The sequence below is a fragment of the Phyllostomus discolor genome, chromosome 12 (genome assembly GCF_004126475.2).
Source record: "Phyllostomus discolor isolate MPI-MPIP mPhyDis1 chromosome 12, mPhyDis1.pri.v3, whole genome shotgun sequence".
NCBI classification, from domain to species: Eukaryota; Metazoa; Chordata; class Mammalia; order Chiroptera; family Phyllostomidae; genus Phyllostomus; species Phyllostomus discolor.
The window spans coordinates 38,514,299-38,529,014 of record NC_040914.2 but is presented as its reverse complement, the minus strand read 5'-3'; the positions used below and the strand labels follow the sequence as shown (position 1 = coordinate 38,529,014).

The window sequence follows — 14,716 nt, the reverse complement described above, 5'->3', positions numbered from 1 at the left end:
AGTAGTTCACAACTTTGATGTGAAAGCAAGTTTTCCTATTTAGACATTTCAGTTTGAGAACTTCATGAACCCAGTCTCTGCCGTGGTTTAAAACACCTCCACTGATTCGCAAACATTCTGGAGTCTTCCAGATCCAGTCCGACCCACCCAAGTGAGGCTCCCGCAGTGAGATCCCCAGAAACACATGTAGGGCACAGGGGTGGCCATCGTTTCTCTGCTCTCCCCCGTCCCCAAGGCCTTAGGGTCAGATGGTGTTGGTTTCCAGGTTCTTCCCAGTCATGAAGAAGCAAAGGAGAGACGTGAAATCCTTAGAAATGCCTCCCTCTCTAACCATGATGTCTTTCTAGATCAAAGCAAGCATTAGGACCTTCACTCCCAGGGAAAAGCGCTTTGTTGAAGATAGCCGCAAGTTGTCCAAAAAGGTAGGTCCCTGTGGGAGGCTGGCTGGTTGGTACACTCAGCAGGCAGGACCTGAAGTCCTCTTTGCCGTTACTTGCTGGCATGTCCCCTTCCCTCTCTCCCTCTTCCCTCTCTTCCTCTTCTTCCCCCCTTCCTGTCGCCTCTCTCCCCTCTCCCCCTCCTCTCTCTCCTCCTCTCCCAAAACAAAGACTTCAGTCAGCTTACTAAGAAAAAGACTGAAACCACCTCGATGGGATAAAACAGGTGCGAGCCCTCCATTAATCTCCTGAACCATCCTATAAACAGGAGTCCCTAGCCTCACGCCTCTGGAAGTGTTCTCGGGAATCTACTTGCGCTGCCTACTTGCCTTGAGCCACAGCCATTTCTGTCTCTGCCCTTCAGGTTTTCAGGGAGGTATTCTGTCCATTTAGTTCATAAAGAAAGTTAACCCTGTGGCTCTTTAGAGGCTCCTAGTCTCAGACTCACACACTTCTACCACATTTGTGTCATCGAAATTGTGGTGTGCGGGCACTTTACCACATTTTGAATGGCCTCTCTCTCTATGCCCATTGCCCTGAATTCCTCTGTCTTCATTTCAACCAAAAGTGAAGGTCTGAGCCCAGTAGGGGAAGTTGCACATTTTTCTTTTTTTTAAAAAAACATGACTTTTACATTTCTTTCCAGACCCCACCCTGTCCTGTTCAGACACCGTGCAGGATTTCACTGGGTACCTATTGTCCCTCTTCAGTTGTATAACAAAGAACAAAGTGTCCCCTTTTTGAAAGCGTTTATTACTTCCACCACTTCCTGTGGGGTGAGCAGCTGCGGATGACATAGAGCAGTTAAATATAAAGGTGCCTTATCATCCTTTTGTTTCCCATGAACTTCTGGGCGCACTTGGGAAAGGCCTTAAGCGTCTCCTGAAGGGAGCACCCATGTGTTTTGCTTTGGTCTGCAATAACATTAAGTGTAATATTTACTTTGTGTAATTGGAGTAAACCTCCTATTATTTTATTATTCTTATTGCCTTTGCTCTGTTTACTTGAAAGTTAAAACCTGAGTTGAGGTAGGTGGGGTAGCTGCTTTGCAAACAAATTGAAATGAATCTGCCTACAACTGGGAGAAAAGACATTTCCTTTGCCAAACACAGACCTCCGCGTGGGGTGGCTTTGGGCTCTGAGAGCACCAGGGGGTTTGGGGCTGGCATCCTGGGGTGTGTTAGGGTCCTCCCCACGTGCCTCTTACCACTAGGTGTCCCCCACCACTAGGTGTCCCTGAATGTTCATAAAATTGAAACTTGCGCTTATGGTGCAGATACTTCAAAGCACTTACTATGTGACAAGCACAATTCCAAGCACTTTGGTTCTCTCCACGGTCTTTAAGGTTGGTGTCAACCCCGTTGTATACCAACAGAGGTTAGACACTGGTCCAAGTCATTTGACCAGGAGATGAGAGAACTGGATTCCTTTCCCAGAGCTACACTTTCTTATAGACTCTTCTGGACTCGATGAGTTAGAATACCTGTACGCTTCTACTATAAATTATCTATTTTCTTCTAAACTAAACAAGGTAGGCACTTGGTCCCATTTCCTCTGTTTCTCTCTTCCTGTTTCTCTCACACTCTCCCTCTCCCTCTCCCTCTCTCTCAAGCACACACCATACACACGCCAGAGGCCCGGGGTCTGTCACTTATACCAGCCCAATTTTGTGATGAATGTTATTGAAGCAGTTTATTCTCTCCCAAAGGTGCCACAAAATGCATCGTATTTCCCTTTCCTCTATAGACGATCATATTTAAAAGGGGATTTTAGAAGAAATGTGAGGACTTTACCGTTCTATTTTTCAACTGGCAGCAATACAGAATACAATTTAGACGACCAAGCTGCCTGGTCTAAAGAGAATATTGGGAGTGTTCAAATCCAGTTCTCGGTTTTCCATTTCTTTTGATCAGATCTTATCAAGGGATGTGGACCGTGTGAAAAGAATCACCATGGCGATCTGGAATACAATCCAGTTCCTTAAAAGCTGCTTCCAGTGGGAGTCCCCTCTGAGGAGCACGGTAGCATTTGTGGTAAGCTTCCTTTTTCGTGCTCAGATTGTTTGCTCCTGAGTCCTACAGCCAAAGGAAGATGGACTTCGTTTTACTGACATGACGCAGAGTGATGCATGGTCAGCCTAGCTGCCGTTCACACCTATATGGAAACTTAAACATAAATGGTATCCATTCCCTTTTCTTAAAATATATTATGGCATAGGCCATCATGTAGAAGATATATTTGTAAGATAGCATATTACGGTAAGTCAGATTTACCCTAGAAATTGCCTCATTTACCCAAATCTTACTTATACACTACCTCTTGGTAGGTTCAAGGGAGCCAGTGTTCTGTATCGTTTCAAGTGTTTTTGCGGTGGTATTGTAACCATATTAGTATAGCCCCTGCTTTGTGTATAGATTTCTCCTTTCGTTCCAGCGAATGCCAGTGGTTTTTCAGAAATGGCCACTGAGAAACCACGACTACATTAAGACGAAATTGCTCTAATTTTTGTTTTAAGTAAACCATTCACCAACTTTGATATTAAAAATCATTTATTCATATCATATGACTTGAGAAAGAATTGGTTGCTACGTTTTACAAGTTGACTCAACCCCACAAAGGAGAACCACTAATATATGTGGAATGCACTTCTCACTGATAACATGGGCCCATCTTTATAAGTGTCATGAAGTCACAGAACCTCAGAGCTGCCAGAGACCTCTAAACCACTGTAGTCAACCACTGAGAGAGAGTCCTGGAGACTTAGGAGGACTTGGGAGCTGGCACCATGGCCCCTACATCTCTAGGCTTTCTCCTGCATTTGTAAAGGGACTTGTCTTCGGTCAGATTGGTAGGCTCAGCCATGAGACGAGAAACCAAGTCCCTCAACTGCTAATTTCGCACGTTTCATATCATGCCATTCATTTCTGTCCTATGCAAAGATCTCATTAGGGCCTCATATGATGTGTGAGTGGTCTGAGTCATGACCCCAGGTCATGATCATGGTCCTTCTGTCTCCTATTTTCTGTTGTCAAGGCCCTCTCCCCCGTCAAAGGCATACCCTCATTAAAAAAAAAATAGCCCAAGATGTCAATGAGTTCAAGGTCATTCCAGCCTTTATAGTTCCCACCTATGGAGCAAGTATATCATCTCTTTCAGAGCCTTTGTTCTTGTCATTGGAGAGCATTGTGGTTGGTCTAGCTAATGCTAGCATTTCATTACTTTGGCATGTAGAGGGCCTATGATGGCTGCAGTCTTGACCTTCAATAAATTTTCCCCTGGGTCTGAAGCTGGTAAAACAATTGGCATTCGTACACTCGTTACTAAGGACTTTATTAATTAATCCATATCTGTCTTTGTCTTGGCGTTTATTCATCCATTCTCCTTTCTCAAGTTCTCCTCTGCTGAGGGCTTCCTGTATTAGGTTCCTCTTTAGCCTCTCTTCCTCTACTTCCTACCTGAATTCTCCTAAGCACTGTCCATGGGGCTTTCTGTGTGACTCTGGGCAAAAGAGGAAAGTCACCGCCATTGGTGGCTTCTTCCAGTCGGCAGCCCAGCCAGCCTCCACGGGGAGGAGAGAATTTTTCTCTTCCTTGAGCTTAGTTTCTGGCACTGTGATTTTTAGAAAAACAGATCTGTTGCCCTGGGTTATGTAGGAGAATGACAGAAATGATTAATGGGCTGCTGGCCTGATCTGAAGAAAGATTACCACAAATGAATAGAAATAGGTTGTCTTAATGGGCACTTCTGATCGGGAAGGGCGCTTGAGCAGGGGGCCACTTCTGCCCTGTCCATCCCCCGCCAGCTGCTCGCGCCCTCTCTCTCTTTTTCTCTGTGGTCCTGGAAGTGCTGGAATGAGGAGTGCTCACTTATGTGTGTCTGGTTTACAGTTTTCATTGGAAACTCTGCGTTTGTCTCACACTCACGTTGACCACCGTAGGGGATCTCAGAGATACTGCAGCTGTACAGGGGTCTCCCCTCCCTAAGCTGGTGAAGCATAATTTTGTTAGAGAATGTTTTTGTAATGACCTCCCTGATGGGTCATTCCAGAACTCTTTCTGCTCTTAAAATAAGAGCAAATAAGAACATGCATTTTTAGGATAAAATTTTTTAAAAATACATTTAAGCTTCCTGATTTTACTACATATTTTAAAATAAGGTTATGTGTACCCAGACCTTTATTTGGGGGAGCAGCATTTTGCTTTCATGGATCTTGCCCCCAGACTTACATTAGCTGCTTATAGCTAACACAATTGGTGTTATAGAACCAATTATAACTATGGATCTTTTTGGTTTGTTTTGGTTTTTATTAGGCACTTATATTTTATAAACTCCCGTATTATCTATAAAAGACCAAAAATTGTAGTTTGGCATAAATGCATTCATTTTTTTTTCATGTGACAATAAGGCTTTTACTTGACATATGTCATCATCAGAAGATTATTTTTAATAGCAAAGGTCTCCTAATGCTGTAAAAAGGGATTGCACTTATGTAGTTTGGGTTTTGCACCAATCTCTCAGGCACTATACACCTAGTGCATCAAGGGAGGCCAGCCTGGGGGGCATTGATGGATTCCTTATTTTATTAAATTTTTTCTTGGACGTTTGATGTTAAAAGTAATCTAAATCCGCCATATATCAATGGGCATCTTCATAAAGCTATGATTTTCACATCTGTGAGGTTTTTCCTGAAACTTTTTGAGTGTAGAAAAAAATGAAGAATGTATTCTTCAGAGTTGACAGGGCCTGCAATATGATACATAATTTAAAGCATCAATCAACCGCCCCCCCACCCCCAAGAAGGTTAAAAATGCAATTCTCCACTCTCTCAGTGATATCCCATGTTGAACATGTACAAATCCTTTGCATTTAGAGATCCTATAATTTTGGGAAGTAATTGTCTATTAAACTTCAAAACCACAGCAGCAGTAATAGAACTGCTCTTTCCAACACCTCCCCACACACAGAAGCAAAAGGCACTTGGGAAATAAAACGTTTCTCTGTTGAACATTTTGCGAATACAGTTTAGTCAAAATTTATATGAGAGCGTCTGTCTCTGATCCCTTCTGTGGACCAAAGAACATTCCGATTGAATTTGCATTGGTACAAACAACCACTATGATGAAAATTTGCTTTCCGATTTATTATTAACATAGTTCTGGTCAACTATTTTTTCACGATTTTCCATATTTCTGTTAGCTGTTTCTAGAAGGTTAACTTTTTCTCTCAGTTCTATCACCAGTTTATTCACAATTAGATGTACCTGCCTTTGACTAAACTTTCAGTGTTTGTTTCCATATCCGCTGGAAGTCACAATTGCCCGTGCAAAGCAGGCCTCACTGCCTGTTGGTAGGTGTTTGTGCAGTTGCAACTCAAAGATTAACAGTATCTTCCTAAAGCTGGAGAAAATCCACAGTTGCAATCATCATTTTGCCTGGAGAAGATATTCTGTAGACATCTTAAGTGCATGCATATACATACTTATATGCAAAATGTATAAATACATAAAATGCTTAAAATATTTGACAGTTTATTATTTGGTTTATTTAACATTTAAGATGATATCCCCAATCTTCCCTTTCACAGAGGACTACATAATATATTTTAAATAATATACAGCATTTTTTTTATAAGAACAATCCATTATTGCAAATAATGCAAATTGTGATTAGAATTTTTACAACATAATTGCACCTTCTATTGACAACTTCTCAGGCATTAACTAATTATTCCATTTAATAAAATTACAGTAATTGCATTAAAAGACTATCTGTTGAAAATTTAAAAGGACAGCTTTAACTATTTTAGCATATTTTCATGTTTATAATTTCTACTTTATAATTGAATTTTACTTCCAGACAGAATCACGGCTATACTGACTAAAATCAGATGGTATTTTGGGAGTGTCCCAACTTTGACTAGTAATGCATTATATCCTTATATTTTTAATCCTAGTTGCATTGCCAGTCTTTACTCAGCCCTATTAAATAAGTGAACAGTTAACTCACCCTCTTGTGTTCGGTCCAGGCCCCACGTGGGACCCCTCTGTCTCTATTGTGTCTCCCCCGAGGTTCCTGTTGGGATGTACTTGCAAGCACACTTTCTGTGTTCTGTGCATGTTCTGGGTTAGGAGCCATGGTCTTTTGCAGATTCCAGTGAATTCAGCCTAGTTCTACTGTCCAGGGAAACCCTACTATTGATTTGAACTTGATCCTGATTTTGAGATCTTAAATCATAAAGAGTCTGGAGAGCTTGTCGCTTCTTGACCCAGCCAACGCTAGATCACCTTCTGCAAGCTTGCCTTCTCCCTCCCTCCCTCCCTCCCTCCCTTTCCATAGCCATTGTGTGTCCAGTGTCTCATGCACTCTGAGATACTGAGATACAAAGATGAATTTTCCTACTAAGCATCACTGATCTTGCTCCCTCTTTCCATCTCTCCCCAGCACCCCTTCCCACCTCCTTCACTGCCCCCTGCTTTCTTTCCTCCACTGTCCTCCCCTTATATTTGACACCAAGGAGGTAACCTTTTAATTATTAAATCACATCATAGGAAAAATTAAATTTTCCTTCTGGACATCAGATTAGACAATAAGCATAACAAAATTTGAAAAGTATGAAGTGAGCTACAAACATGGGTGGGACTTATGTGATCAGATATGAGGCCTCGCCAACAACCTGTTCAAGAAGAGGGTAGAAATGCAAACCGTCATCTTACATGCCGTGGAACTAATGTTCAAGAATCAACTATTTCTAGGACTCATTCATGTGCATGGAGTCACCAAATGCAGAAGCGGGTGAGTCTGTATTTAAGGCTGTGATAGTACTTTCCGTGTTTGCCCTGATGCGTTAAGGTCCTCACATGAAAAATAGGCCAGTTATGAGAAGCAGCCACAGGGATGGAAAGGACCCCAGAGGGGATATAGCCAGTGATGTTGTAGTCACTGTGCATGGTTCAGGGGGGTCCCAGACTTACCGGGGGGATCACTTTGTAAGGTATACACATATCTTATCACTATGTGGTACACCTGAAACTAATAGAATGCAGTACACCAACTGTAACTGAAAACAATGTAGTAAATCGAAGGGATTATTTGAATGACCTAAAACTTCAGGTTAATGTCATGTGCTAAAAAATTATTTAGTACAACATAGCTATATAATTGAAGGATTGCTGTAGGACACTGAGCTGCAGAAATGCCAAGGCCCAGTCTCTCATCTCTGTGTATGTCCTTACTGCCTATGATAGTGTGGGGTACACAGCAGGCATCTAATCAATGCATCTTGGAAGAGTGCTGAAACTAGTGCAAACCATCTGCTACTGCTTTCTTTTTATTCCAAGTCCTCCTCTGACCATAACGGCCTATGGACCCCACCAGGGAGCCAAATCCATAGACAACCTAACTTCACCATAGTTGTATCCGAGGTGCATTTTCCTAGCTTTTTCTTGCTCCTGCCCACCCACGGGATGGCGCTAGCTAGCAAAATGGCCAAAAGGCAGCCCTCAGCTTGGAGACCCAGGGGAAGAGGGAGGGTCCTGGCAAATCTCTAATCCTGATCAACAGGTCTTGAATCTCGGGAGGTTTAAGTTTGGATTTTTACAGACCTGAGTACTTTTCTCTCCCTTTCCACCTGTTTCTATGTGTGATACCTGGATGTGCCAGCATTTTTGTGTGATGGAAAAAAAATTGACAAGAATATTTAGGAAAAAAGAAGAGATGGAGGAATGGAAGAAGGGCAACAGAAGGGCGGGGGGGGGGGAGAGAGCGAGCGCAAGCTGGTGTGTGTGTGAAAAGTTACAGCCAATTTCCTGCTTCAGCTCTGACCTGTTGAAGAACCATGCCCAGCACTTATATTTCTGGCTAATTTGATCCTGCTTTTTTTTTTTTGTGGTCTGAGCTTTGTCATTTGTTCCTAAGCTGTCATTTTATTAGCCTATCTGCCTGCTCTTCGGGGCTCCCCATCAGGTGGCGTGTGCCCTCCTTGTCTGGCTGGACTTGGCAAGCGATGGCCCTTTTATTGCTGAGCGATGCAGGCGTGCTTGCCGGGGTAGCCTGTAATTAGACCCACCACAGGTGACAGTTACAGGAGAGCCTGGTAATCATTCCAGCTGCCAGATCTGATGTTTATGGAGGGAAACCTTCTTTGTGGTCTAGTTAGGCTTTACTAGGCTGGGCTGTGCTTTGCCACTTGATTTATGATTTAGGAAAGCGTATTTTGCTATCTCTCCTCCAATCCTGGAGTTGTGGCATTGGCTTTTTAAATAATAGAGGCGGTTTTGAGGGGAAATATTTCATTAGTCTGGTATTTTCTAGCTTTCCCTTTTACAAAAAAAAAAAGGATACAGAGACAAATCAAAATCTGACTCAATACGTTACCATCTAAACCATGTTTCTCAATAGTGTTTACTGACTTAATCTCACTGGAATTTTCTTCAATCCCCAATCATTCATTCATTTGTGTGTGTGTGTGTGTGTGTGTATATGTATGTATATATATAAATGATTTTTTTATGTCTGCCCAAGGTTTTTAAATTTTTTTTTTGTTTTAACTCATTGCCAGAGAGGCTTCATTTTGTGCAGGAAAACAAAAAAAATTAAGAAATACACATGTTTGCTCAATGGGTGTTAAAACCAGACCCCCATAGCTATTCACTTAAGTCTGGAAATGCATGGAGCTGTAAGAGTGTCAAGTTGGAGGGTCTTTGATGTTCATCCACACGGGGAGAAACTGCAGGCTCTGGTGAAGTGAGTTTCCCAAGGCCTCACGTCTTGTTAGAGCGGAGGGTTCTCAGCCCCCACACTGTATCTGCAGGGGGTGACTTTTGTGGTCACAAACTTTGAAATCATGGTTTTAGTTCATGAGTCCAAGCTGCATCTACACAGTATCCATGAATTTTGTTTTTAAAATTAAAAAAAAAATTGTTTCCCTTAAGCCTTACATTTGGAAAATATTTATAAGTCTGTAGAATTGCTATTCTGGAGGGGTGATGTGCCACAGGGGAATAAAATCAGCGTTGTTCAGTCAGGTGCCTGACCCATCTCTTCCCGCAGATGAGGGTTCCCATCATACTTTGTGGTGATGCTGATGATGATGGTGAAGATGATGATGGTGAAGATGATGATGATGATAATCCTTTTTTGGTGACATTTGTAGTGAAGTAGTATCTTACATTTGCTTGTTGTTTAAAGGGAAATGGACCTACTAAGTATGCATTTGCTGATTGCAACATTTTTTTCTGCCAAGTACATGCAATTATATATATATTTTTGTAAACTACTCCATAGTCAAAGCTGCTTTCCTTGGAAAACATTTTCTTAAGGGAATTTCTGTGGGCAGATGCCCTCCTCAGAATTATGCTTTGCAAAATGGACAATGTGCTGTTAACAAATTAGCTGCCTGTGGCCTCAGTCAAGTACACTGCTTTTCAGTGAGTTTAATTTTGTATTTCAGGGGTGATTTTTAAACTTTACTGATTTACATGTTTTCAAAAGAGAATCATTGATTTTTCCGGAAATTTAGCATTCTCCCTCACACACGTGCCAGGAGGAGGAAGGAAAGAAAGGGAAAGGGAAAAGAAAAAAAAAAGAATATGGCAGATATAGCCTGACCATCGCTCAAGTTCACTTAAAGACTGTCCTGCAGGTGGCGATAGAAACTCATGAATGATGAAAATCCCAGAGGTAACCGTCTGCAGACTGCTTCTTGGGGATTTCAAGTTCAGTGATTTGTTTTTAATTTGATACAGTCATCTACATGCAGACATCATGGTATTAGTAAAAAATAAAATTTTCATGCTGTGTAATCTCTGTTTTCATCATAATTTTCTCAGATATTCTGTGGCGTGTTCATCTTGATGCCCAAGGGACAAGATTCAGCGTATTGCCAAGTTGGTGCAGGTTTCTTATGGCAAATTACCATTTTAGGCCTGTTTTTCCTTTTATTGTTACTTCGCCTGTCACCAACATTTGATGCTTGTGCCCTTGGCGAGGTTTATAAAATCCTTTGCTATTGAGTTTAAGTGGCTTAGGCATAGTGGTGTGTGTGTGTGTGTGTGTGTGTGTGTGTGTGTGAACAGATACTCCTTCAAATCAGAGTATCAAATTCAGTTGCTTCCAGAAGACATTTCTTTCTATAGCTAATTTTTGAAGGTTAGTTTTAATCTGAGAGGGATCATAAATTTCTTGAAAGTTATATTACCCAGAGATTAAAACACAGCATAAGCAATTTCTTTTAAAACATTAGAAAATGCATAGTGGATATGATAACATTTTATCCAATTATTGTTGTCATTTTATCATGGACATTAGATATTGTCAAAGCAAAGTTAAAGCATTCATTAGATCTTTCCTTTCTAGTTAAGGTTCAAAAGTTCTTAAATTGCTTTTTGTGAATATATATTTTTTACTTGCATTTTTTTTTAAAGTTGGGGTCTGAAAATGCTAACACTGAAGTGATTGGCTTAAACATAAAGCTAATTTTCAACTCTTCTCTTGTAGTCTCATTTAAAACCCTTTGCAGTGCACATTTGCAAGGGGAGCTGCCTTGATTCTAAGAAAATGTAATTATTTTGGTTTAAATGCTTTAGGCTTTAGATACTGAGTGTCATCAACAGACACTGAGATGGTCTGGAGCCAATTATTTCAGTCTTGTCTCTCTCCTGAACATTTCACTAAGTCTCATGGTGAAGTTCAAAACCAATAAGGTCTTGTATACCACACTGTCGGATACAGAATTTCTTATAACAGAGGAGAGGGGGGAAGAAAAAAAAAGAAAGAAAAGAAACCTACTAGCTGTCTCATATTCTGTTTCAATTGCTATTCCAATTACTCATGAGGGAGAGGAGGAGAAAGCAAGGCAGACCCTTGGAAAACCTATTTTGCTGCCTTCATATAAAGAATATTCAGTTCTCTGCTCTGTTAGCAGCTGACCAAAATCTAATCCATTAAAAAAATATATCGTGGTAAGCAGTTCTTGAAATGTTTATAATAAATGGGAAAAGCCAAGCCTCCACTGTGAGATTAACAGTCTGGAACAGGATATGTTCATCAGGAAAACAGGTTATTGCCTGACCAGAAGCGTCCTGCCACATAACTTGCAGGATAAATGAAGATTTAAAAGCGTGCAGGGGCAAGGAGTTTATTGATTTCCCCCCTTTGCTTTCTTTTGCATATTCAAGCATAGCTTATCACACGTGGTGTTTTCTTCAATGACTCTATTATGAAGTTCATCTTAGAGACAAAATGCATCCAGTGTCTTGAAGATGCCCCCCACCCCCATGCCCCTTGCTCATCAAATGACCTACACATATTATGTCACTAATTCCCTTTGACAGAATGGACTTGGTAGCTGGAAAAAAAAAATACTAAGAGAACTGTGGAAAGACTGTGTTCCAAAAGTCTGGACTCCCCCACCCCCTCATCTTAAAGATACGAGAAATACTGCTGAAGATGATGGTGATTTTCCTGCTTTGTTTGGATTGCGGTCCAGCCTCAGAGCGAGTGGACGGCAGTGCTCATGAATAATGCCTTCTGCTTGGATGATACCTAGAGTAGCACATGACTGACTAAGAGATCAAATACACTGGCTAAAAAGCCTTAGGGAAGCATTATGTGTCTGAGGTCTGATCTATTGTCTGGGAGGTCGGAGAGTGTTAATGCACTCTGCAAAGATTACACTCCCTCTCTAATTGCTCCGACACTTCCTTAAAGGATTTAAACAGTCAGGAGAGGTGACACTCCTTGTCAATTTTTGTCGTCTGCCCCGCTGTTGAAGTTTATCTGTCTTTCCACTGAGACCACTAGATCAAGTCACCCGGCCTGGTATCAAAGGCGTAAACTCCGAATGGAGAGTGAAAGCAATGAGAGATGTTATTTACAGCTCCATTATTACTTGCTCTTTAAATGCTTTGCATTCCATTCTGGTGTTTATATTGTGAAGGCGACAGCATATCTGTGTTCAAAGCGGGGGCAGGGGTCGGCTATAAAGAACCCAAGGCTTCACTTGGACTTTTGATCAGGTCTGTTTTCATGATCTTTCCTGAACACCGTAAGGCCCAATGTGGCATGTTGCATTTAGGTTATTTTGGTTCAAGACGTTGGGAACAGTGAACTTGAAACATTTCCTCTGAGCTGCCTCCCCCACCAATATACACACTCACACACATACTCAGTGGCCCCATTCTGAAAAATTTATCCTGAATTGGAGATGTACGAGACTGACCCACATGTGGGGCCAGACGACTTTTTCCAGGCCATCGTTGTACATTTCAAATGTCGTGTGAACACATTTTAGAAGCTCTTGTCTTTGCATTAGAGAACGCTCGTTGGATCTTGTGTGTCCGGAGATGACATAGTAAATTTATCAGACTCTGTATCTCTTATGTGGCTTTGAGTATATAAGTCAAATATCTAAATGACATTGAAAAGCTTCAAGGAAGGTTTACCTATGCTTTCACCATGGCGGTTTAGGAAATATCGGGGACCTGTACATTGAGAGTACTTTGAACCCCTTAAATTGACAGTCTATGTTGCTGTAGTGTGGGAGGACAAGCTTGCATTTTGCCCTGTGAATTTGCTGCCCACTAGACACAGTTGCATCCTTCAGAGGTGTGCATTCCTCTTTGACCAGTTCAAATTGCTAATATATGTGGCCTATAGCCTGCAATATAATATTTATGTAGCTTTCTTGGGAGGATTTCCTGTAATTCAAGATGGTAGCCTGAATGATGGGTGTGGAAGGATTTTTTTTTTTTTTTGAAGAAAGCCTTGTTTGTCCCATGGGATTTTCACACTTTTCATCTGATGGCACTGTATTTACTCATACTGTACGGAGCTGTCAATGTGTTCGTTCTGTGTGTTTCCCACAGACTCTGAGCAGATGACGGAACAATTGCTAGAGGGGGAAAGACACATTTGAATCAACGTCTTCAGAAGAGAATTTCTCTAGCGTCTTCTTTCCCTGCTCCTGCACGGACTGTCCCTCGCACTTTTTCCGATCGCGTGTTCCCTCACCTGCTGGTCGATGAGACTGAATGTTTCATCTGTATATAAAAATTAAAAATTCAAACAAAAATCTGGCCCACATGAAGAACAGGCCTTTGGGCATATGGTTCATTATGCATATTCGTTTAATTACTAAACACTTGGATGGCTTCCCTGCCCTGCTTTCCAATTGCAAAGTTGGAGCTCTTCTCTTGCACAGAAAATGTAGCACAGAATTCTATTCTGAAGGAGGAAAAAAAAAAGAAAAAGAAAAAGAAAGAGCCTTTCAAGAAATTATTGGAATTCACCAAAAGGAGGTATGATTCTCAGTATGAGACTGGTAGGACGAGAAATTTCTTTCTCTTTTCCTTTCCCCTTTGGTCTCCTTCTCCCTCCCGTTTCTATTACCATGGTTAGTTTATATGAATCCGAGCAGGGCTGGAATGAGAGACCTAGGATTTAGGTTTCAAGTTCATTTCTTCTGAGCGACTCAAGTCTCAGGACGCAGCTCAGTTTTATTGGATAGAGAGGGACTTGCTGGGAAAGTGTGACTTTAATTGATTTTTCAGGGCTAACAGGTGGTGATAGTTTAGACATGTCGCAGCCTTGGTGCCACTCCTAATTTGAGGCTGCACATATACGGGCTTTATTAAAATAAACAATTTCCTGGCTGCGCTGTTACCTGAACATCTGCCTCTTGGTTTTTAAAGGGCCTTTTCAAATATGTTCATTCTGTGCTTCAATGGGTCAGATCCTAAAAAAAAAAAAAAAAAAAAGCTGAGGAAGACTCTCTCTTCTCTTCGTGTCATCCAACTTACCATTTCTGTGTTTGAAATTAGACGTAAACATTGTTGTTCCAGGAATTTGACTTGGTGGTGGTGGTTTCGAGCACATGTATTTACATAATGCAACAGATTTTGAATATAACAGGCCAAAAATGGAAGGCGTAGTTGCCGGGTTGGAATTTGAACTTTTATTTTGGTGATCTAATGATGGTTTAAGGAGTGTGTGTGTGTTTTCGTGTCTACACACACGAACACACACACACACATACATGCTTAAAGACCATATTTTGGATTTCTTCCTGGTTTATAGTGTCTCAGCATTGTAGGGATGCTTTTTGGGACTCGGCTTGGTTACAAAAAGCTCAGGACCCCTAAACATTCATTGATTTTAGGGAAAGGACATCCCAACTTGGGCATCATTGTTATTTTTAGTGGTGAGTACATGCGGCTCTGACACAAACACAGTTTTTCGGTTGTGCAAATAGGTAGTCTGTGTGAGTAATGGGAGGCCATCTAA

At 41.4% G+C, this 14,716-nt stretch overlaps 1 protein-coding gene across 7 annotated transcripts in view; it reads left to right on the top strand.

Annotated features, from left to right (window-relative positions):
• Positions 1-14,716, top strand: part of MCTP2 (multiple C2 and transmembrane domain containing 2) — a 144,792-nt gene that overhangs the window by 94,220 nt on the left and 35,856 nt on the right. For all 7 annotated transcript variants that reach the window (XR_004900245.1, XR_004900243.1, XR_004900244.1 and 4 more), the window contains 2 exons: positions 348-422; positions 2,351-2,470. Coding sequence is in view for 1 of the 7 variants with exons in the window: in XM_028502371.2 (XP_028358172.1) it covers positions 348-422; positions 2,351-2,470 (195 nt within the window). In the remaining 6 variants the exon portion in view is untranslated. The remainder of the gene's footprint in view (positions 1-347; positions 423-2,350; positions 2,471-14,716) is intronic.